This window comes from Bison bison, unplaced genomic scaffold (genome assembly GCF_000754665.1).
Source record: "Bison bison bison isolate TAMUID 2011002044 unplaced genomic scaffold, Bison_UMD1.0 scf7180017864479, whole genome shotgun sequence".
Lineage (NCBI taxonomy): Eukaryota > Metazoa > Chordata > Mammalia > Artiodactyla > Bovidae > Bison > Bison bison.
In genome coordinates, this window is record NW_011495039.1 from 3,879,337 (window position 1) to 3,903,392 (window position 24,056).

Sequence of the window (24,056 nt, forward strand, 5' to 3'; positions counted from 1 at the left end):
TCCAAGATGTCTAGCTCTAGGTGAGTGATCACACCATTGTGATTATCTGGGTCATGAAGATATTTTTTGTACAGTTCTTCTGTGTATTCTTGCCACCTCTTCTTAATATCTTCTGCTTCTGTTAGCTCCATACCAGAAGGAAGTTTAGGGATTGGTCGAAAGGATGGGTGGGCTTTGAATTGTTTATGGAGCTGCATTTCCACTCTTTTCTCATTTGTTTCTAATCCCTCAAAGAATTGGGTTGCAACCTGAATGACATCAAGAGACTGACCCAGCCATCCAACTACATTATCTTCTATTGCTTCTTTGTATCAGGGAGAAGACCTTCAACTAAGATAGAAATAAAAACTTTCTATGTTCTAGATTTAGAACTATGTATCTTTGGAATGTTTAAGTACATCCTTCCACAAAAGTCTCAGAATCTTAGCTTAGGGAAAACCTAAAAAAAAAAATTCCTATTGGGCTCTGAATATCAGCTTTCAATCTCACCAACTTCTGACTATAGAGCTGCTAAAAAAAAAATCTTTTAGAAAAACTTATCGAGTTTCAGCTGAGAATGGTAAATATTCCTGGCAGCACTGAACAATCCCACGGATGTAAGAAGCACCTTCAAAGAAAGTGAAGAACATACTACTTTCCTAAGATTCAATGAAGGGAAAAGTATTAGTCACTCAGTCATGTCCAACACTTTGCAACCCCATGGACTGTAGCCCACCAGGCTCCTCTGTCCATGCGATTCTCCAGGCAAAAATACTGGAGTGGGTATCCATTCCCTTTTCCAGGGAATCTTCCCAACCCAGGGATCAAACCCAGGTCTCCTGCACTGTAGGCAGATTCTTTACCATCTGAGCCACTGGGGAGCCCCCTGAGATCCAGAGCTACTCCCCACAAAAAAAAAAAGGAAGACTTAGACAATTTCTTTGGAAGTTGCCAACAGTTGGTAGGACCCTAGCCACAAATGGAGTAAAATCCAAATTTCTGTTCAGCCATTTTGGGGGGGCATTCAACCTGACAGTTAAGCTGCCCGAAGATGCAAAAACATGCATGCCCCAGTCAGGCAAAAAGTCAAATTCTTAGGACACAGACCACGAAGCCAAACAGGAGACAATAGCTGTCCCTGGAACGATCAAAAACTGAAGAGTACTTGAGAGCAACTGACAAGTCACAATTCAGAGACCCAATTTTACAAATGTTTTTTCTGGCCAACATGAAAGAAAGGGGCAATGTAAAATTTTGCCTTCCTTTCTCAGCCAGGCAAGAGGAGTAGAGATCTGGGAGAGCTTTGATAGTAATTCTCATCCTTTGCCATCTTCTGTCAGTTTTCCCATTATCTTGTCTACAGGCTCTGGAACAAGTAGGGTGTCCCAGAAAGCCTCTTCCTGTTCACTAGAAACTGTTGAAGAGGAAAACATCATGTCCCTCTATCCTTTATGGTGAATGTTTGGCCACAACCCCTTTCTCTCTGGGCTTCCAGATGGCTTAGCTGTAAAGAATCCACCTGCCAATGCAGGAGATGTGGGTGCCATCCTGAGTTGGGAAGATTCTCTGGAGTAAGAAATGGTAACCCATCCCAGTATTCTTGCCTGAAAAGTCCCATGGACAGAGGATCCTGGCAGGCTACAATCCACAGGGTTGCAGAGTCAGGCAGGACCTAGTGACTGAACACATCCATGCACACACACGCCTTTTTCTCTGGAGCACCTGGTAAATAGATAAACAATCTAGGTTAAAAGTTTTCTGCTGTGGCTGCTCTAATTCAAGATGGTCTTTGGTAAAGTTAACCTACTCGTTCAGCTTTAAAGCAAAATTTTACCTAAATGAGACCTCACACTGGCTCCATCAGACGCAGTCCTACCCCAGACTCAGAAATGCTCAGATAAAGTCTGAAAGCTCATGATGTAAAAGCTGCACTGTTACGTTCAGAGAGGGGCTTGTCCCCCACCTCCAGAGGCAGTGAGAAAATAGTAAACCCAAGGGACTTGACAGGTACCGTCACCTGCTCTTCATTGCTCCTGGGGCCATTGGCGGTCTCTTTCAGTTCCCTCTTCTGACACAAGGACTCTTAAAAGATAAACTGAGGCATATTAAACTTAAGCATTTATTTTAGCAAAAAATGAATTCCAATCTGAGTTCTGAGGACTTGTGCCAAATGAAAGACTTCTATAGGCAGAAAGGAGCAGGAACAAAGGAGTTATATTGACAAAGAAGTGGGTCGATTATTGCAAAGTTACTTTCTATAAGGGGATGGCAAAGACATATTATGAATTAACTGTTTACCTAAGAAATGCAGATCAGGTGCTTCCTGATTGACTGACAATTCCATCTCTGGGACAGCAAAAATTATAGTTAAGTCTTGGTTTGAACATGGCACAACATTCTTTGAAATGAATCACAGCAAGATCCTCTATGACCCACCTCCTAGGGTAAAGGAAATAAAAACAAAAATAAACAAATGGGACCTAATTAAACTTAAAAGCTTTTGCATAGCAAAGGAAACTATAAACAAACTGAAAAGATAACCCTCAGAATGGGAGAAAATAATAGCAAATGAAACAACTGACCAAAAAAGTTAATCTCCAAAATATACAAGCAGTTCATGCAGCTCAATATCAGAAAAACAAACAACCCAATCAAAAAGCGGGCAGAAGACCTAAACATATATTTCTCCAAAGAAGACAGACAGATGACTAATAAACACACGAAGACAGGCTCAACATCACTCATCATTATAAAACTGCAAATCCAAACTACAGTAAGGTATCACCCCTGATATCTTACTGTATTACACTTATGAGAATGGCCATCATCAAAAAATCTACAAACAATAAATGCTGGAGAGGGTGTGGAGAAAAGGGAACCTTTTTGCACTGTTGATGGGAATGCAAGTTGATACAGCCACTATGGAAAACAGTATGGAGAGTCCGTAAAAAACTAGGAATAAAACTACCGTATGACTCAGCATTCCCACTACTGGACATATATCCTGGTTGGCTTAGTCACTAAGTTGTGTCCAACTCCTGTGACCCCATGTACTGTAGCCTGCCAGGCTCCTCTGTCCATGGCATTCTCCAGGCAAGAATATTGGGGTGGGTTTCCATTTCCTTCTCCAGGGGTCTTTCCCACCCAGGAATTGAACCTGGGTCTCCTGCATTGCAGGCAGATTCTTTACCCACTGAACTACAAAGGAATCTGAATATACCCTGAGGAAACCATAATTGAAAAAGACACATGTGCCCCTGTGTTAATCACAGCACTATTTACAATAGCTAGAACAAGGAAGTAACCTAGATGTCCATCAACAGAATAATGGATAAAGAAGCTGTGGTACATATATACAATGGAATATTACTCAGATATAAAAAGGAACACATCTGAGTCATTTCTAATGAGGCAGATCAATCTAGAGCCTATTATACAGAGTGAAGTAAGTGAGAAAGAAAAAACAAATATCCTATATTAATGCATATATATGGAATCTAGAAAGATCGTGCTGATGAACCTATCTACAGGGCAGGAACAGAGATATAGACAAAGAGAACAGACTTGTGGACACATTCGGGGTGGGAGAAGGTGGGATGATTTGAGAGAGTAGCACTGAAAAATATACATTACCATATTTAAGACAGATAGCCAGAGGGAATTTGCTGTATGAACAGGGAGCTCAGCCCAGTGCTCTTTGACCATCTAGAGGGGCAGGATGGGGTGGGAGGTGGGAGGGAAGTTCAAGAGGGAGGGGACATATGTGTACCTATGGCTGATTCATGTTGATGTATAGGAGAAACCAACACAATACCCTAAAGCAATTATCCTCCAATTAAAAATAAATTTAAAGTCTTGTGTTGACATGGGATTTAGCATATACAAAGCTCAATTTAGGGCCTATTCTCCTGTTTTTGACACATATTAATGAACTTAATCCTGCTATAATACAGAGATTTAGTATGTAAAAGTAATTAGCACTGAGGTGGCTATAATGCAATGGCAAGTGATGCAGGCACACCAAAATCTAAGCCTATATATGCCTCAAGGGAATGGAATTAAAATAGTAAGGACAACCAATCCCAAACAGCCAATTAGGCTGTAAGCTATAATTTTCAATAATTTTCTTACTTTACTTCCAAACTTTTCCTATGTAAGTCTCTCCCCAAGCTCCTGTCTGGAGAAGGTAATGGCAACCCACTCCAGTACTCTTGCCTGGAAAATCCCATGGACGGAGGAGCCTGGTAGGCTGCAGTCCATAGGGTCTCGAAGAGTCAGACACAACTGAGCGACTTCACTTTCATTTTTCACTTTCATGCATTGGAGAAGGAAATGGCAACCCATTCCAGTGTTCTCACCTGGAGAATCTCAGGGACGGGGGAGCCTGATGGGCTGCCGTCTATGGGGTCGCACAGAGTCGGACATGACTGAAGCGACTTAGAAGCAGCAGCAGCAAGCTCCTGTCAGCAGAGTGTTCCTAATCACTTCTGATTTGACACTGCCCAACTGAATCACATTTTGCTCAAATAAACTCCTTAAAAGTTTTAATGCACCTTGATTTATCTTTAAGCAGCTCCAAATTACTTTTTATTGTTTTTCTGGATTCTCCTATGATATGTAAGCTTCTAACTCTATGCACAGCCAAGCATCTGGCAGTAACAACTTTCAAAGTTTTATTTGATAATTATAATCCACTGTAGGATGCTGAGTTGCTTCAGTGGACCGTAACCTGCCAGGCTCCTCTGTCTTCTCCAGGCAAGAATACTAAAGTGGGCTGCCCTACCCTCCTCCAGGGGATCTTCCCGACCTAGAGTTCAAACACACATCTCTTAAGTCTCTTGCACTGGCAGGCCTCTTTACCACTAGCACCATCTGAGAAACTGTAACAGAGAAAAACAAATACTACTCCATATTGGATCTATTCCTTCAGCTCTAACTCTTGTGCTCTGTGGCCTGTGCTTAGTTATGGTGGCTCTGTGTCTCCAGAAGACTGCTGCCTAAAATATACATGATAGCTTATTCTCAAGGCATTGTCTTTATGAGAATCCCCAGAACAGAAAATAATACTTGTCTCATTTCAGGTTTATAGGAACATTGTTGTTGTGACCAGACCCTCATGGACAGCCACCATAACAAATGATTCCTACACCAAGAAGCCTGCAAAGACCAGCCACTCCTCTGTCCATTCAGTATAAAAGAAGCCGGAACTGTAACTCAGGTAAAATGGTTCTTTGGGACTAATCTACCACCTTGTCTGCTGACTTTCTGAATAAAGCTTCTATCAGTTCAGTTGTTGCTCGGTCATGTCCAACTCTTTGTGACCTCATGGAGGGTAGCACGCCAAGCTTCCGTGTCCTTCACCAACTCCTGGAGTTTACTCAAACTCATGCCCATTGAGTCAGTGATGCCATCCAACCATCTCATCCTCTGTCGCCCCCTTCTCCTCCTGCCTTCAATCTTTCCCAGCATCAGGGTCTTTTCAAATGAGTCAGTTCTTCACATCAAGTGGCCAAAGTATTGGAGTTTCAGCTTCAACATCAGTCCTTCCAATGAATATTCCCAACTGATTTCTCTTAGGATGAATTGGTTGGATCTCCTTGGAGTCCAAGGAACTCTCAAGAGTCTTCTCCAACACCACATGCTAAGTTGCTTCAGTTGTGTCCAACTCTTTGCAGCCTCATGGACTGTAATCCACCAAGCTCCACTATCCATGGGATTTTCCAGGCAAGAATACTGGAGTAGGTTGCCATTTCCTACTCCAGGGTATCTTCCCATCCCAGAGACAGAACCCACATCTCTTACGTCTCCTGCATTGGCAGGTGGGTTCTTTTATCACTGGCACCACCTGGGAAGTCCTCAAGTTGCTATTCTTCATCCAAACAACTTGTCTCTGTATTTAGTGGCCTGTCCTGTGGTGAGCAATTTGAGCTTGATGCATGCACGCCAAGTCACTTCGTCCTGTCGGACTTTGGGACCCCATGGACTGTAGCCTGCCAGGCTCCCTCTGTCCGTGGGATTCTCTAGGCAAGAATACTGGAGCGAGTGGCCATGCCTCCTCCAGGGGATCTTCCCAACCCAGGGGTCGAATCTGCATCTCCTGCAACTCCTGCATTACAGGCTGATTCTTTATCTCTGAGCCACCAGGAAAGCCCTTGGAGCCTGGACTCGGTAACAAAACAAGATAACTAAGCTAACTGGAATTGGATATAAGAAGAAGCTTCCTGCTTTAAGTCTCTAGACTCTTAAGAGACCCACTAGATTCATGGTAAAGGAAAGGCCTTTTAAACTTCCTGTTTATATCTCTATTTGATTTGGCTATAGTGACTGTGGCTGGAATTCTAGCTGAGATCTATTGGTATGTAAATTTCAATATTTTGCTATACAGGTGACATTTCCTCTGCAATTAGTTGAGCTGATTTGGGAAATCCTTCTACTTAATATATCTGTTTTGTTGTTGTTGTTAAGTTGCTATGTCCGTAGGAAGAGGCTATTTTTGGAGTGGTCAAAGCACAAGCTTTGGGGTTCAACAGATTTGACTATAAAACCCACTTGGTGGCATGTGGGTTTAGGCAAGATGCTTTAACTGGCTAAGCTTCAATGATCTTATCTGTAGCCTAAGATAATACTAGACTCTAATAGGGTTGCTATCAGGATTAAATGATATAATGTATTAGTACAGTTCAATATTAACCATATTGCAAAAGGGAAATAGATCACACATCATAAGCAATGACAAAGTTAGATTCTTATAATGATGATGACATTTTCTTTTGTATTAGATACATTTATACCCAAACTTGGAGAAGGCAATGGCACCCCACTCCAGTACTCTTGCCTGGAAAATCCCATGGATGGCAGAGCCTGGTAGGCTGCAGTCCATGGGGTCGCTAAGAGTCAGACACGACTGAGTGACTTCACTTTCACTTTTCCCTTTCACGCATTGGAGAAGGAAATGGCGGCCCACTCCAGTGTTCTTGCCTGGAGAATCCCAGGGACAGGGAAGCCTGGTGGGCTTCCGTCTACAGGGTCGCACAGAGTCGGACACAACTGAAGCGACTTAGCAGCAGCAGCAGCATACCCAAACTTCAAAATTTGAGATGTTTTTCTATCTTGCTTAGCACTCTATCAAATGAGTATGTCATTGTAAATCTGTAGTCTAACTGTGAAAGCCTATAATAATTCTACTTAATTAATATATTTAAGAAAAATAAATTGGTTATTTTGCCCTGCAGGGGCCTAAAACATGCCACTGAGTCTATTTATTCTGATAATATAATGGGTTCCATTTAATTACCATAAAATTTTAATTTCGTCTAATTTTCCAAAATGTGTTTACTTTGGAATTGGTAGTCATACTCTTCAGCTCACTGTTCCTCCTTCATATATTTTTCATAAAAAAAAATAATTGGGAGGTATTTCAGTGAGGAAATATGTAACTTTGATGTAGTCTATATCATTTATTTAAATTAAAGCTTTATGCCATTGTTGATGGTGGAAGTAATTTGAAAGTTTTACAGCTTTGCTCTGCAATCTGACCTTTGCAACACCCCAAAAATGGAACACTTACATGTTATGCTTAAATTCCATTTTACAATATGCTTTGCCATTCTTTTTCAATATAGCATAGTCATTTTAGACAATTGTAAGCTTGACACCTGATTTCACTTTAACAGCACCTGCCTGGAGTATAATTAGCAGTCCATTTTTAAAAAAGGATTTCCATAGAGCACAGATGGCATTCCTCATACCAGACAAGCAATGATGTATGTTTGGAAACCAGCCAAAATGTCTGCAAAAAAATTGTGAGAATTTCAAGACAGGCATCTGAGCAAAAGGAAAATTTTCCCTTTTCTGTCCAAATGAACATCTGCTAAAGCCTATTCTCCTTAACTTTTCTTTCTAGTTTTTTTCTCATCCGACTTCATATATTTTTAGTACAATTTCAAAGACTATAACTACATTTTTGTTTTGAATTATGACACCCACAGACTACCCAGTAAGAAAGTGTTCCTGAGCGACATTTTAAACAAATTTAGATCTACAGGTATATCTTTGAATGGACGTCATGTCATTTCACTCATGAATTAATTCAACCAATATTCTTGCTACAACTGAACCCTGCCCCACAGATTTAACAGAAGCTGATGGCTAACAGGAATTCTTGAGCTTGTCCTGCAGAATAACAGATATAGTAACCGCCCGTAAAAACCCCTGTGCTTTTAAGGAGCAGGTGTTAGCTATTTTTCCTTTCTCTTTTCCTCTAATTGCCTACCTGCTCAGCTTCACATAGCCCAGCTGTTCTATAGGAACTCGGAGTCAGCTCTTCTCCACTGCGAGCTGGATAAGACCAATTGGGACCGCTGATCCTAAAACTGACCTGAGTGGTGTCTCATGAATGGCCTTTGGAAGGCAGAGGACTAGAAAATTCCACCCTCAGATCCTTCTGGGCACCTCCATTTAAAATATGCAGAGGTGAGCAACCCAATGCGCCTGCGCAGATGACCTCACCTCTTTCTGCACGAATCACCTTTCCCCAATACTTTGGCCACCTCATGCGAAGAGTTGACTCATTGGAAAATACCCTGATGCTGGAAGGGACTGGGGGCAGGAGGAGAAGGAGACATCAGAGGATGAGATGGCTGGATGGCATCACGAACTCAGTTGACGTGAGTTTGAGTAGACTCCGGGAGTTGGTGATGGACAGGGAGGCCTGGCATGCTGCGATTCATGGGTTCGCGAAGAGTCGGGCACGACTGAGCGACTGAACTGAACTGAGGACCACCCTCCTCATCCCTGCTCATTCCATAAACATTGCAACCCTCTTGGCTTCAGGGAAGCAGAGCTAAGTCTTGTTTTCCGTTTCCTTGTTTAACGGCCTTGTGCATAAACTCTTTCTCGGTTGTAAACCTTGGTTTCTCAGCATTTGGCTTGTTGCGTGTAGAGCAAAGGAAACTAGTAACAACCTTGTCAGCTCAGGGGCGATGTTTATATAATGGAGCAAATCATGCTCCCAGGTTGCCTGCCACCCGAGGATGTCACTTACTTCACAATTACCAAGCAGTTTTACAAGGAACACTCTGGTCACAGGTGGTGACGTTCTAGTAATTTGAGGCAGGAGTGTCCTTTCTTTCTAATTCACGTGGATTCAGGGTATGGGCTGGTAGTGTGGCTTCCAAGGACAGTTGAAGGTGCGAGAGGCAGAGTAATGAATCCAAGACACAGTCCTTGCTCTCAGGAAGCCTGTAATCAATAAGGGTAAAAAATCAGTAGATACTTACCTAACAGCTGAAAAACAAACCAACTGAACCAAACCTGGGGACTTCCTGGCGGTCCAATGGCTACAACTCTGCACTCCCAATGCAGAGGGCCCGGATTCGATCCCTAGTCAGGGAGCTAGCTCCCACATGCTGCAACTAAGAGTTCACATTGCCAGAACTAAAGAACTGGCCTGTTGCAAGGAAGATCCCATGTGATGCAACTGCGATCCATCACAGATAAATAAATAAATATTTTTAAAATAAAGAAAAAATAATACTATTTAAAGGGGTAGAATGTGAGGGGTGGTGCCATTTTATTTAAGATCAGGGATTGCCTATATAAGGAAGTGGAGGTCTAAAGGAAGTGAGGGAGTAAGTCCAAGACATATGTGGTCAGAGCATTCCAGGCAGAGGGATTAGGGAATGCAGGCCTGAATGGGAGAAGCATGAACTCAGCGTGGTCAAGGGTAGGCAGGTAGCCAAGAGTGCTTGAAGCTGAGACCGTGCAAAAAAGTATTGGCAGACAAGTCACCAGTTTGTAGTCAGATTTGACTGTCTGGAGCCCAGGTAGAGGTTTTGGTATTGTATGCAAAAGGAGGACATGATCTGATTTGCCTTTTAAAAATATCTGCAAAGGTTTCATTATGGACTGCAGCTTTTACTTGAAATTTTATATTTGCAAGAGTCACCATGAGCCACTTATTAATCTTATTTGCATTTTAAAAGGACTGCAGTGTGGAGAATTGAATATAGCAAAAGAATACAAATGAGAAGGACAACTATTTTCATGTGTTTAATTTCCCTAAATAATTTGTAATTGACTTCAGCGTAGGACCACTGCATTCTTCTGTCTTTCTGCCCAGAGAAACACCTGTAACTTCAAATTTCATAGAAATTTATTAATGAAATCATTTTTTTTAATTGTGAGTAAACTTTCTTTAACTTTAAATATGTTCATCAAAATTACTTTGAATCTTTAAAAGTCACTTTTAAATTATTTTTTATAATTTGGTTATCATTGGAAAGAATGACAAAGGAAACTGTAGCTACCCTCAAATATCTAAAAAAAGTACAAGGAACAAATTTTTTGGGTGCTCTAATAAAGTTCCATGTAATGGTCTAACAAGCTTAAAAAAAATTATATTTTCTGAGTAAGAAGCAGGAATAAAATAAATGATTAAAGTAAATTTCAAAATATGGAGCATTAATGGTCATGTTCATCATTGGTTTTGCTACAGTACTTGAAAAATCTGTTGGCAGAAATCTAATGATAATTGCGCATGTGCTTAGTCATGTCCAGCTCTTCCTGATTCCATGGACTGTAGCCCGCCAGGCTCCTCTGTCCAGGCAAGAATACTGGAGTGGGTTGCCATTTCCTTCTCCAGGGGATTTTCTCGACCCAGGGATCAAACCAGCATCTCTTGCATTGGTAAGTGGATTCTTTACCACTGGGGCACCTAGGAAACCCATAATGATAGTAAAATACGTAGAAATGATGAATAATAGATGTGAGCCAGCCCTCATTAAGTGCTTCCTCTCTTAAAGACACCTTGACTGTCCTTACCCGGCACTCAAGGGATGTAAATGGGTTTCTGCATTAACCAAATGCAGTTAAGTATATAGAAGTGTGGAACCGAGTAAATATATAGAAGTGTTAAGTACACAGTCATTTCAAATGCGCTTTAAGATGAAGGAATATATGAACAGAAATCAATAACACAATATATAAAATGATGATGGCACAGAGCACTACATGTAATTAGTATACACATATTTATTGATTGAGTGAATTGAATTGACTAATAACCAAATATTGACTAAGAAACCTTGGGAAAAAATAAAGAAAATTTAAGGCAAAATAATTTTGAATAAGTTCTTTGATTTACCAATTCTACAGTATCAGAATGGTACATAGGTTTCTCCATAAGGCTATTCTTTAATAATTTAAATTTTGTCATTAGGTTTAATATGCTTTAAAAAAAAACTTAATGAGGAATGAGAAATGATTTCTATTTGGCTGTCATAGCAACTTCTGTAATGCCTTGCAAGCACTAGGAAAATTTTAATAAATAATTTTATTTATTAAAAATTACAATTAATTATCACCAGTAATTTCATAAATAATGTTGGCAATCACACAGGCTCTTTAATATATCTGGAAGTCAGTTTTGATTGCTATTTTAAAAAAATAATTAAAGATCAAGAAAAAGTTTTTCTTAAAATAACTGTTTCTTCTTTTTAAGGGCTCAGTTCACATTCCCCTCTCCTCCCTGTCTGTTTTCATTGCAATCAAGCAAAGTTTACTGCATTCATACTTCTTAAAGGTATTTTTTTTTAATCTTTGCAATTGTATCATCCAGTGTTTTATCAATGGCTATGTGACTTGCTTAGAAGACATGACTGGTAACTTCTAGAAGAACTTTTATTTGTAAAGTATTTCTCATTAGAAATACTTGTCATTATGTAGAGTTTAAGTTTTCCTATTTTTTAAGAGAGAAAAATGGTGTTTATTGTATATTTTCGTAAGCTTACTACTGCCAGTAGAGGGAGAAAATGTTTTAATGGAAATGTTGAGATTTGTTTTTGTTATTGCTATTTTCCTTAAGCCAGAAGTCCAAAATTTTTGAATAATTATTATATTTGTTAATACCAAGATATCATATGCACAGTCTCTTATTACATGGAACAGTGTAACTATTTTATATTTAAAATGATGCTTTAATAAAGGCAAAAATATTGACTGATTTTTAATTTAAAATTTTAATTAAAATATTAATGTTTAATTTTTAATTAAAATGTTTAATTTTAATTTAAAATGTTTAATTTTTAATAAAGGTGAAAATTTTGACTTCCCTGGTGGCTCAGACAGTAAAGTGTCTGCCTACAATGCGGGACACCTGGGTTCAATCCCTGGGTAGGGAAGATCCTCTGCAAAAGAAAATGGCAGCCCATTTCAGTACTCTTGCCTGGAAAATCCCATGGACGGAGGAGCCTGGTAGGCTACAGTCCATGGGATTGCAAAGAGTCAGACATGACTGAGTGACTTCACTTTCACTTTCATTGACTGTGAATAAAATAAAATATACATTCATTTGGTCTATGGTTTTTTGTAAGAAATGAGGCTTTTTTTCTTATAGTAATTACTGTTTTTGCAACTGAAATAGTAAAATTGAGAATTTTTCATTTCATAATTTTATAGGCATCTAATATATGACAGAAAATTAATACATTTAATATGTAAAACCTTATCAATTAATGAGTAAAACAAACAGACCAATTAAAAAGTACTAAGAATCCGAGCAATGATTTTAAAAATATAATTGTCAATAAGCACAATAAGATGTTCAACATTATTAGAAATTAAAAGCAAATTAAAACATGCTTTCCTTCAGCTTAGAAGTAATAAGAACTATGATGGTTATTATTGCCATAAATATAGTGAAATAAGTGTAGGTATGTAAGTGGATATTTTTAGGTGGGAAATCAGCAATCTGTATAAAAATTCCTAACAACAAGCACACTTCCTTGTCCCAAATAACCTACTTCTTATAAAATCACTTCATGAGAAAAATCAGATTTTGCAAAGAGGAATGTAAAAAGTAGTTCATTTCAATACTATGTAGGGAATACTTGGGGGAGGCAGTAAATATTCACTATAAGGGATTTATTAAATATTGCATACTGCATCCACTTAAAGAAATACTATTTAGGTATTAAATAAGCTTATATTATTAAAACTAAACCAAACAGTTTACAGAGCAGCGTGTATGCTCTTTCAACTACTACTCAAAATATACATTTTTACTGATAAATACTTTCTAAAATTTGTGTAATAAAAACTTTCTGTTACCTATGTATATTCTGAGAACACATGCACAGCATTTCTCCTCAGGAAACATCTACACATGATTTAAACATTGCTAAGTAAGCCTAAATCCAGTTAAAGAGGCCTGCACAATTTCATGTCACTAATACATTTTAGTAATCAGGGTAACAGTAAGGATTCTGCTAGAGTCTTCGTGAGGCTACCAGATAAGAGTGTGGTCACAATTAAGCACCATTTCATTTAATCAATCTGACCTGTGGTGGTCTGTCGTCAAACTGAACATTTCACAAGTCATTTCCACACTTATTTTATGTAATGTCCTTCAGGAATATATTAAAACTGTGGTTGGGGTTATTTTAAGTGAGTTTAGTTTGTTTAAAAAAAAAAATGGCAAGCTTGGTTCTCAAGCCTCTGAAGAGGAACATATAGGCTAACAACCATAGGTGAGTATGGGAAGTAGGAAGTAATTGGGATCATATTAATAATGAGGTAAAATATGTGTATCAGTTTTTGGAAAAGCTTTGTAGTGTTCGTCCCTTTAAATCCTGTGGTGAAAAATCACTCTAACCATGACTCCATACTATTTTCAGAGAAAAGTACTTTCATGTCATTATAAATTCCTACGGAGTTACAAAGTCTGACACAGAATTGTATGGAAAGGGCATTATGTGAAAAGATACCATGGAAGCCAGGATCCTAGTGGAAAATCAAAACAAGTAAAGTTCTTTAAAATGCTGTCATTTCTGGAATAAATTAAACCTGATACTATGTGAGAATGTCTTAAGTTCCCTTACAGCAAGGATACTGAGTTATTATCTAGCAAACAGGTGCCTCTTTTAAGATAATACAAAAATATTCTAAAAAGACAGTTTTTCCAATGAAAATTAATCTAGCTTGTTTGGTTACCTATCAGTGTGTCATTATTTTGCTCAAGTGTTCAAGTATCTTATGTGGTGTATCATTTTAATACGCTGTGAATAAAAATGATGCCCCCTTTTGGTCAGCCAGCAGCCTATCGTGTCTGGTGATTCTTAATGTTCTCTGTAGTCAAATTTCATTACATCATTTTAGAACAGCTCACAACTCCCTAATAAAGGCATGTCCACAATACAAATGCTTCACATTTCCTAAATGTCATACCAATTCAGAATTACTTTTTCCTATTTCATTTATCATGCTAAATTATAATTTCTATTTGGCCATGGTCCTTAACTTTCCTTTTAGCTACTCCTAAGGAGGCCTGGTGTGCTGCGATTCATGGGGTCGCAAAGAGTCGGACACGACTGAGCGACTGAACTGAACTGAAGCTGTACTTTCCTCCTATTTCTGGAAATTATTTTCCTGCTAAAATGAATTATTCTCCACTTTGTACCTATAGAACTCAATTTAATTTTTATCTTTCCACTTCTTCAATTTGTCGAGATGCTTTGAATTTAAATTCTACAATAAGAAAGTCAATCCCCCCAAGTAGATGTCATCAGTACAAATGTAATGTGTATTCATTCAAGTAATTGATAGAAGAGTGTCTGTTTTCTGCCTGGAAGATGTTAATCTGAGCCCTGCCCTCTCCAGTTAATTTAGAAATATTGTTAACTGCTATGATAAAATTTATTATGCAAAGGGGAAAATGTGATATAAACAATCAAATCATTTTATTTCTTGAATGCTTTGTATATATCATACTAGACTAAGCAGAGAAGGCAATGGCACCCCACTCCAGTACTCCTGCCTGGAAAATCCCATGGATGGAGGAGCCTGGAAGGCTGCAGTCCATGGGGTCGCTGAGGGTCGGACACGACTGAGCGACTTCGCTTTCACTTTTCACTTTCATGCACCGGAGAAGGAAATGGCAACCCACTCCATTGTTCTTGCCTGGAGAATCCCAGGGACGGGGGAGCCTGGTGAGCTGCCATCTATGGGGTTGCACAGAGTTGGACACGACTGAAGCGACTTAGCAGCAGCAAGCAAATTAAAATCAACCAAATGTATTTTTTTATCAGTCTCACATTTCTAAAGCAAATGAAATCAAATAATAAGGTTTTGGGAAATTTCTACAGATTAGTGTTCTTTATTTTTATTCCTAATTAATCAGAGGGTAGGAGGAACTGCTGGATATTTCCAAATATTTGTGGTTAAAATATTAGACACATGAAGAACAGTGCCATAAAGTTATTAAGTAGGATGTAGGTATCCAACGTATGCACAATCTGCTTGATACCAAGCACATTAAGTCAGTATAGCCCTGGACGTCTTATATTGGTAATTTCCTCTAGGGCTGAGAATTCAGATTAGCTTATGGAGCTTATTTTCACATGAAAAACTCTGGATATTTTTGTGTAAAAACAATTCTTGGATGAATTCATGTCTATTATACATAAGCTTAAAAATATATGACTGGTTTCTCTCATTGTAGTGAATAATATTATTCTCCTTTTATTTCATAAAACACACAATGAAATCTATTTGGCATATTCTTCAGTTCAGGGAAATGGCTTACCATATGCCTATTCTCAGATGCTTTTTTATTACACAAGGATTTTTTCATAATAAAAATTTTCAGAAATAAAAATGTAGATGATTCACTAATTATGATCACCTGCTTTTACACAAGTGCACATGAATTGGGGAGTTTCTGAAGTATTTACAGTAAAGCTTGTAAACATAGGAAATCACAGTAGGAAGACCAAAATTATTTACAAAGGATCATTTATTTAACATATTTTTTTTACAAAATACAAAAATTGTTGTTCTGCATGAATACATCATATATGAAAAAAATGTGTTTTCACTTAACTTAATTTGAAGACATTCAGAATTTTACCTTCTACCGACTTGAGGAATCAATTTTCTTTTGCAAGTTGTCTATTACCATCGCCAATCGGGGGGAAACCCTTTTTCTTGTTAATTAAATCATATTCACAACAGCTAACATTTTATAGAAATAAAATCAGACAATGTCTGTCATACAAAAGCTCTTTCTGCAAGTAACTGATTTGCCTATGATCCTAAATTTTTTTTTCCAAGCTATAGATAGGAAGAATTGAGGAGCTAGGTAAGTTGTATAATAATGTATTAGCAGCAGTTGATAGAAAATGCAACATAAGATTTGTTTTGTCTGTGGTACAAGAATATTCCCTATCAGACTCTAATGTATTTTTCTCTACTTGAACACAAGTAAGCACATGCTGATTGTTTCTGGGATGACAAAATGTATAAAAATACAAGAAGCTGGTTCTGTTTGTCATCGTGAGTGGCTATTTTCATCAGCTAATATGAATGCGTTGCTAAACGTAGTGAAGACAGGAAAATGACTTAAGGGTAATATATACAGAGTTAAAATACATTTTTTTTAACCCACTTAAGAATGATTTCAGGCACTGTGGCTGTTTGGGATAAAAATGGTTCATGGTTTATTCTTGAATAGTAATGTAATTGTCAGTGCAAGCGAGAGCAAATACCTGCCCACTGTCACACACATGACCTCGGACATCTGCAATGTTCAAAGCCAATTCATCTTCTGTATCTTCACTCTGGAGGCACCTTCAATACAAATGCTTCATAGTTTGCTCTTGATAGCAATTTAATTTTCAGTGCAAGCAAAAGCAAACACAAAGGCTGCTCACTGTCATACACACGACCAACACCTCTGGAATATTCAAAGCAAGTTCACCTCCATCTTCTCTGTGGAAGCATCTTTCGTAAGTGGCACTTAGTGTAAACCCTCTATAAATCATGAAAAACAGACTCGGGATGCCTGAACTTAATAATATTAAAAATCAAGGTCATAGTCCTCTCTCTGTGTAAACGATGTTCGAGTAAGGCTTGCCATCATAACATTTCTTTCCTGAGAATGGAGCTGATCCCCTCTGTCTGTATCATAAGTGTGCATGCTCAGAGCTGTGGTCACTGTCGTGGCTGTCTTCATTTGCTAGCGAGTCCCCTGTTTGCTGGAGGGTGGCTGCACCGATTCCCGAGAGCTCTGAAGGGAGGAGTGTTCCCTTTTTCACATTCACCAGTTCCTTTTCTCGAGCGGCAGCACCTTGCTGTCCTCCTTTAACCCTCTTCCACTTCATTCGCCTGTTCTGGAACCACACTTTCACCTTTAACAAAGAAAGGGAACAAGTGAAAGAAAGAAAGAAAGTGAAATGGACAAATTTTTTTCTTCCATTTTGGTCATCAATGGAAAAAAATGGCTTTTCAAAAGCTTTTACAAATACACTGTGAAGTAATGAATATGAAAATAAGTCACCATTGAATTTAATCAGGGCCCATGTTCATAGTAATTTTAAAACATTCAGAAGGTCCCAAGTCCTGTATTTTGTATTTTATGACATGCGCTAAGTCGCTTCAAAAGACCCTGATGCTTGGAAAGATTGAAGGCAGGAGAAGGGGACAACAGAGGATGAGATGGTTGGACGGCATCACTGATTCAATGGACATGAGTTTGAGCAAGCTCCGGGAGATGGTGAAGGACAAGGAAGCCTGGCGAGCTGCAGTCTATGGGGTCGCAAAGAGTCGGACACGACCGAGTGACTGAACAACAAAGCTGCTTCACTCGTGTCCAACTCTGTGTGACCCAAAGGACCGCAGCCCTGCAAGCTCCTCTGTCCATGGGATCCTCCAGGCAAGAATACTGAAGTGTGTGATCAAAACCCCATCATCTACATCTCCTGTACTAGCAGGCAGGTTCTTTACCACTAGCCCGCCTGGGAAGCCCATTTTATGACACAGCATGTAAAAGAATAGATGGGAACGTACTGTATCATTTTAGGTTGTTCAAAGGTGTTTAGTTTATGAAGAGTTTCTGTGCATTAGAACTACCATTCAGTAATTGTTTTGGTCAAACAACACCCACTTTGCCCCCTCCCCCTGCTGTCAATTCCTGGACCGATGTAAAGTATACTCAGGGAGCTACTGATGAAGCTCCGTCTGGAACGTCATTCTGTGCCCCTGCAGTCCACTGCTGCGCTCACAGAGCTTTATTTGGCCATTTCACCTCAGAGTGAGTCCATCTTCTTCTGAACTATGCTTTTTCTCTTCCCTTAATACTTTGATTTTACATTACAAATATGTGATTCTGATTTCCTCAAAACGAGATCAGAAATTGTCCCTGGTACTGCTGTTTAGTTGCTCAGTCGTGTTTGACTCTGTGACCACTCGAACTGCAGCACACCAGGCTTTCCTGTCCTTCAACATCTCCCAGAGCTTGCTCAAACTCATGTCCATTGAGTCAATGATTCCACCCAACCATCTCCTCTGTCGTCCCCTTCTCCTCCTGCCCTCAATCTTGTCCAGCATCAGGGTTTTTTTCCAGTGAGTCAGTTCTTCGCATCAGGTGGCCAAAATATTGGCGTTTCAGCTTCAGCATCAGTCCTTCCAATGAATATTGATTTCCTTTAGGACTGACAGGTTTGATCTCCTTGCTGTCCAAAATTTTCACTAATACTTGTTAAATGCTAATACTGAGTTTGTGTATTATGTTAATCACATCAGCTTTGTAGAGATATATTTTCCTTCTAAAATCTTAACTGAAGTTACCTAATATATGATAGAAGTGATTTAGCATGCATGCACATAATAAAACAAAAATTGTACATATGCATTAAATGACCATCCACGGCCACAATCATAATAATGGCATCATTTCATTTTCTTGTTTAGGAAGAAATTAGTTCCTTTCCTATTGCACTTTTCATCTTTGTATATTATTAAGCTAAGTAAGCTAAGTGTTCCTTTTACATTCTCTGCCTACTCCACTTAAAGTTACCACAAGCCTGAATTTTGTGTTTATCATCCCTAAGCCTTTATTTGGGCTTCCTCGATGGCTCAGTGAGTATAGAATCTGCCTGCAATGCAGGAGACACAGGAACGTAGGTTTGATCCCTGGGTCAGCAAGATCCCCTGGAGGAGGAAATGGCAACCCACTCCAGTATTCCTGACTGGGAAATCCCATGGACAGAGGAGCCTGGCGGGCTACAGTGAAAAGGGCTGCAAACAGTCTGATGCGACTGAGCACACGGAGCCCAAGCATTTATTTGAAACAAATAAACAGAGACAACAGCTTTTCTCACCACACATGGACCCTAAAAAGTACTGTTTAATTCTTCTTGTCTTTTAGGTTTATCAAAATGGAATGCTTTTAACTATAAGACATGTTTTTTCTTTTTTTTAATATTGTCCCATTTGGTTTCTTTCTTTTTATTGAAGTATAGACCCTGATTCTGGGAAAGATTGATGGCAGGAGAAGGGGACGACAGAGGATGAGACGGTTGGGTGGCACCATCGAGTGGATGGACATGGGTTTGGGTGGACTCCTGGCGTTGGTGATGGACAGGGAGGCCTGGTGTGCTGCGGTTCATGGGGTCGCAAAGAGTCGGGCAAAGAGTCAGACACGACTGAGCGACTGAACTGACTGACTGATGGCTGTTGTACACTGTTGTGTTTTTACTGTGACTCGGTTACACATTCTTTTTCATATTCTTTTCCATTATAGTTTATCACATGATATTGAATATAGTTCCTTGTGCTATAAAGTAGGACCTCGTTGTTTATCTATACTATACATACCATTAACTCTAGGTTTCTTGCCTAATCCATGTTGATTCAAGGCATGGCATTCTCTTCTTATGATTGTGTGCGATTCCACTCTGTGAATATATCACTGTGTACCCACCCATTCCCCTGTTCATAGACACCTGAACTATTTTTTCTTTTATAATTGATTGTTATAAATATTCTTGCAGTTATGCTGTGATAAACGTGTGATAGAACTTCTCTGAGTATACATCCAGGATTTTCCATGAGTGGGTCACAGGGTATATGAACGTTGAATTTAATGTGATAATATAGAAAAATTATTTTCTAAAGTTTCATCAATTTTCACAGTCCAGAGTGTAAGAGTTCTTATCGATCCACATCTTAGTGTCACTATTTGGATTTGTAAGTAAAGTTTTTTCCAATATAATGACCATAAATGTTATCTCACCATGTTCTAATTTTCCATTTCCTGATTACTAATAAGGTAAAGCATCTTTAAGTGTTTATGATCCATTTGTATCTCTTCTTTTGTGAAATGCCTCCACATCTTTGGGTTGCAGTGAATGTTTTTTGATTTAATTTCATTCCTTATTTTGTTGTTCAGTTGCATTCCTTATGGACTCATAAAATATGTTCCAGACGCTAATTTAATGCTTTGGGGTTATATGGCTGTTATTACAATATATTAGTTTATAATGTGTCCTTTTCCTTTCCTTGGGTATCTTTTGACCTTTTGGGTATCTTTTGATGATCAGAAACTCTAAAATTTATTATATTCAAATTTATCAGATGTTTCTGTCATGACTATCTTTTTCATGTCTTCATTAAAAATCTTTCTTCTGAGACCATTAAGGTACTCTTCTATGTCTTCTTTTAAAAAGTTTTAAGGTTTGCTTTTCAAATCGAAGTTAAGTGCTTAACTCTGACTATTGATTTTAGTATATACTGCAAAGAAAATTTCTAAATTTATTTTATTCCGGTTGTATAAGTTGTTCCAAGACCATTTAACAAATAGTCCACTCTTTTCCCAGAAATCATTGTTTTCAACTGTCGTATGTCGAGTTTCCATGCATGCATAGCTTTATTGATGCACTCAGTTATTCTCTCCTTTTGACATAAAAAATCATCTTAATTATTATAATTTCATAGGAAGTCTTCATATTTGACACAGATAGTTCTGTTATATTCTACTCCAGGAATATTTTGAATATTCTCCATTTTCATTTTATAAACAATCTCAATTGCTGTAAATTCAAAGTACTAAGAGAAGCTAAAGAGAAAGATACTATATTTCTAAAGATGTATTTATTTCTGCCAAGTCGCTTCAGTCGTGTCCGACTCTGTGCGACCCCATGGACTGCAGCCTACCAGGTTTCTCCGTCCGTGGGATTCTCCAGGCAAGAACACTGGAGTGGGTTGCCATTTCCTTCTCCAATGCATGGAAGTGGAAAGTGAAAGTGAAGTCACTCAGTCATGTCTGACTATTAGCGACCCCATGGACTGCAGCCTACCAGGCTCCTCCATCCGTGGGGTTTTCCGGGCAACAGTACTGGAGTGGGGTGCCATTGCCTTCTCCTGTATTTATTTCAGTGGTCTTCAAATCACAATAAATCACCATACTCCATCAAAATGAGTACAGTTTTCTCAGCTGCTGGCACGAAAAAAATCTTTAAACCATGTCATTTCTCAACTCTGCATTTTCATTGTTCTATCAGACTATAATTGAAATCTTGTATTATACATTACCCATATATATATTATCCACTTAATTAAAAAAAAATAAGAAAATGTAGAAACTCAGAATTTTTACTAAAATAGATTGATTAAAAACAAGTGGATTGATATTCTTGTTATTGTTACTTAATAACCAAATGATAAGATGTGATTTTTAATCACATATCTACTCAGGGCTAAGCAACTATACCGATAGGTGCTACATATGCACTTTCCAAACACGAATATTTATAGATGAGGAAGTTGACACTTAAAGCTTAAACGACTTGCCGAAGAACACAAAAATACGTAAATGTGGTGCCAGAATTTAAACCTGGGGTTGGTTTGGCTTCAAATTGATTTTATTTTGTTTTGTTCCTGTTATATTTCAAGCTTATACATTTTAAGCCTTCAGGTTAGAAAAGTAAAGCATATAAAGTATGTGAATGCCATCCATATGACTAGTATCATTCAGGTAATTCTCCTACTCAATATAATTAGGTTTGTAAATATGACACTATCTTCCTGTACTGTAATTTAGGTAATTATACTACTCAATTTAATTACCACTGTAAGCTTGACATTGCATGTTTCATTAGATCTTTTCCACATGAATTGGGCTCTACTTCTGGCTTCACTTCTGCGTGAATTTGAGAAAATTATACTTCTCTCTGCCTCAATTTTCATATTTGTACTGTTGGAATAATGAGCCTTCCAAGATTCTCCATAGAGACATTTTCTCCATGGACAAATCCAGATGGAAGAAACACATCATCATCATTGTCACTGAAGAGTGAAATATCCAGCCAAAATAATCTTGGCAGAAAATGGGAAGAATAGATTTTGTTAAATCTACACTTATTTCCTTTTTTAGGAGAAGGGGTGCAGTAATTCTGCAATACCAGTATAAAACCTGTTATGTGCAATTCGACATGAGGAAAATGTAAGAAGATGGTATGGATTTTAGAAACAGTATAGGCTATTTTGTGTTTTTTCCTGTGTCTACCATGTGAAATTTTGCCATTTCATTTTCTTAAACAGACTAATAAAGACTTCATTAAAGGGCTTCCCAAGTGGCTCAGTGGTAAAGAATTCTGCCAGTGTGAGAGATGCAAGAATCATGGGTTCAGTCTCTGGGTTGGGAAGATCCCCTGGAGGAGGAAATGGCTATCCACTCCAGTATTTTTGCCTTCAGAGTCCGGTGTATATAGGAGCCTGGTGGGCTACAATCCATGGGGTCACAAAAGAGTGGAACAAGCCTAACTGAGCACACACACACACACATCATATATATACGTGGTTTATGGATGTGTGCATGTAGGTGAAAGCATTTGATGATTATATAATAAATCTAATAATTCTAACACCTTTATGTATTTTCTCAAGGGATCAGGCTACATATTTCATATGGGAACTCCATGAATTTAGTAATGGAACAAAACAGCAATACATGCAGTGATGAGTACACCTTATAAATTGTGAAGAAAGAGTACAGAAATTCAGTGTGTCCAGATGTATTTTCAAACATACTATGAAATATTGGGACGAACTAAAATAAGGAGAGGAAGATCTGGGGGTGCATATATTTTTCCACAACCATCACAGTATTAAAAACAAGTCCATAAAAGCAATTTCAAATTATGTCAATATTGCCATTAGAATAATAACACCACGGTTTTATAAATAAAGAAGCTTTATAGTTTAATTTATTATCACTTAATAATCCAGCTTTGTTGGCTAGATTGAAAAAATACTTTTGTAAGACAGCGAAAGAATAATCATTCAAATGCTTGACAATTTTTAAAATAAGGAAATTATTTTGATTAAAGTTTACAAGTTTGTTTCATATAAAAATCTGTATTTATAAACTAAGTACAGTTAAACTAATCTCATGCTTTCTTGGTGACTTGGAATCTCTATTTATTCACTCATTCATACACTCAGTATTACTGCATGCTTAGTAATAGGTAAGAGGGGTTAGACCAAGGAACGTATACAAGTAAATAAGAAATAATTCCGGCCCGCAAGGGCAGTTTACGGGCTGTATGTGAGGCCTTTGGCATATACTGAGATGCATAAAGATTAGCTTCATCTTTTACAGAATATCCTTAAATTGCTTGCAGTTGTAGTTGGTGTCATTGCTAATCCCCTAATAAGAGATTCCCCGAATGGTCCATAAGATGGCATGAACCCACCCCTACATCAATGTCACACACTGCTTTGTTGCCACACAATTATTATAGAAAACCATTTCCCTCCTCTGGGAATCTCATGATGTTATTGCTACTGGCATCCTCTGTGCCTCTGCTTTTTTCGTCCTAGTAACCTAGAGTAGTACCTTAGGAGCTGGGACACTGTATCATCAAATATTTTGCGTACAACTAAAACAAATCTGCCCATCTTGGAGTATGATATATAAATTTTGCAAACTTTTATTGCTTTATTTGGGCTTAAAACATCTGGTCCCATCACTTCATGGGAAATAGATGGGGAGACAGTGGAAACAGTGTCAGACTTTATTTTTGGGGGCTCCAAAATCACTGCGGATGGTGATTGCAGCCATGAAATTAAAAGACGTTTACTCCTTGAAAGGAAAGTGATGACCAACCTAGATAGTATATTGAAAAGCAGAGACATTACTTTGCCAACAAAGGTTTGTCTAGTCAAGGCTATGGTTTTTCCAGTGGTCATGTATGGATGTGAGAGTTGGACTGTGAAGAAAGCTGAGTGCCAAAGAATTGATG

General features: G+C 38.4%; 1 protein-coding gene across 1 annotated transcript in view; it reads right to left on the reverse strand.

The window, feature by feature from the left end:
* Window positions 1–15,751: 15,751 nt before the first annotated feature.
* The window catches only part of MEOX2 (mesenchyme homeobox 2), a 75,852-nt gene continuing 67,547 nt past the window's right edge, over window positions 15,752–24,056 (reverse strand). Inside the window, exon 3 of the mRNA XM_010862155.1 lies at window positions 15,752–17,162. Within this exon, the coding sequence (XP_010860457.1) occupies window positions 16,938–17,162 (225 nt within the window). The 3' untranslated portion in view covers window positions 15,752–16,937. The remainder of the gene's footprint in view (window positions 17,163–24,056) is intronic.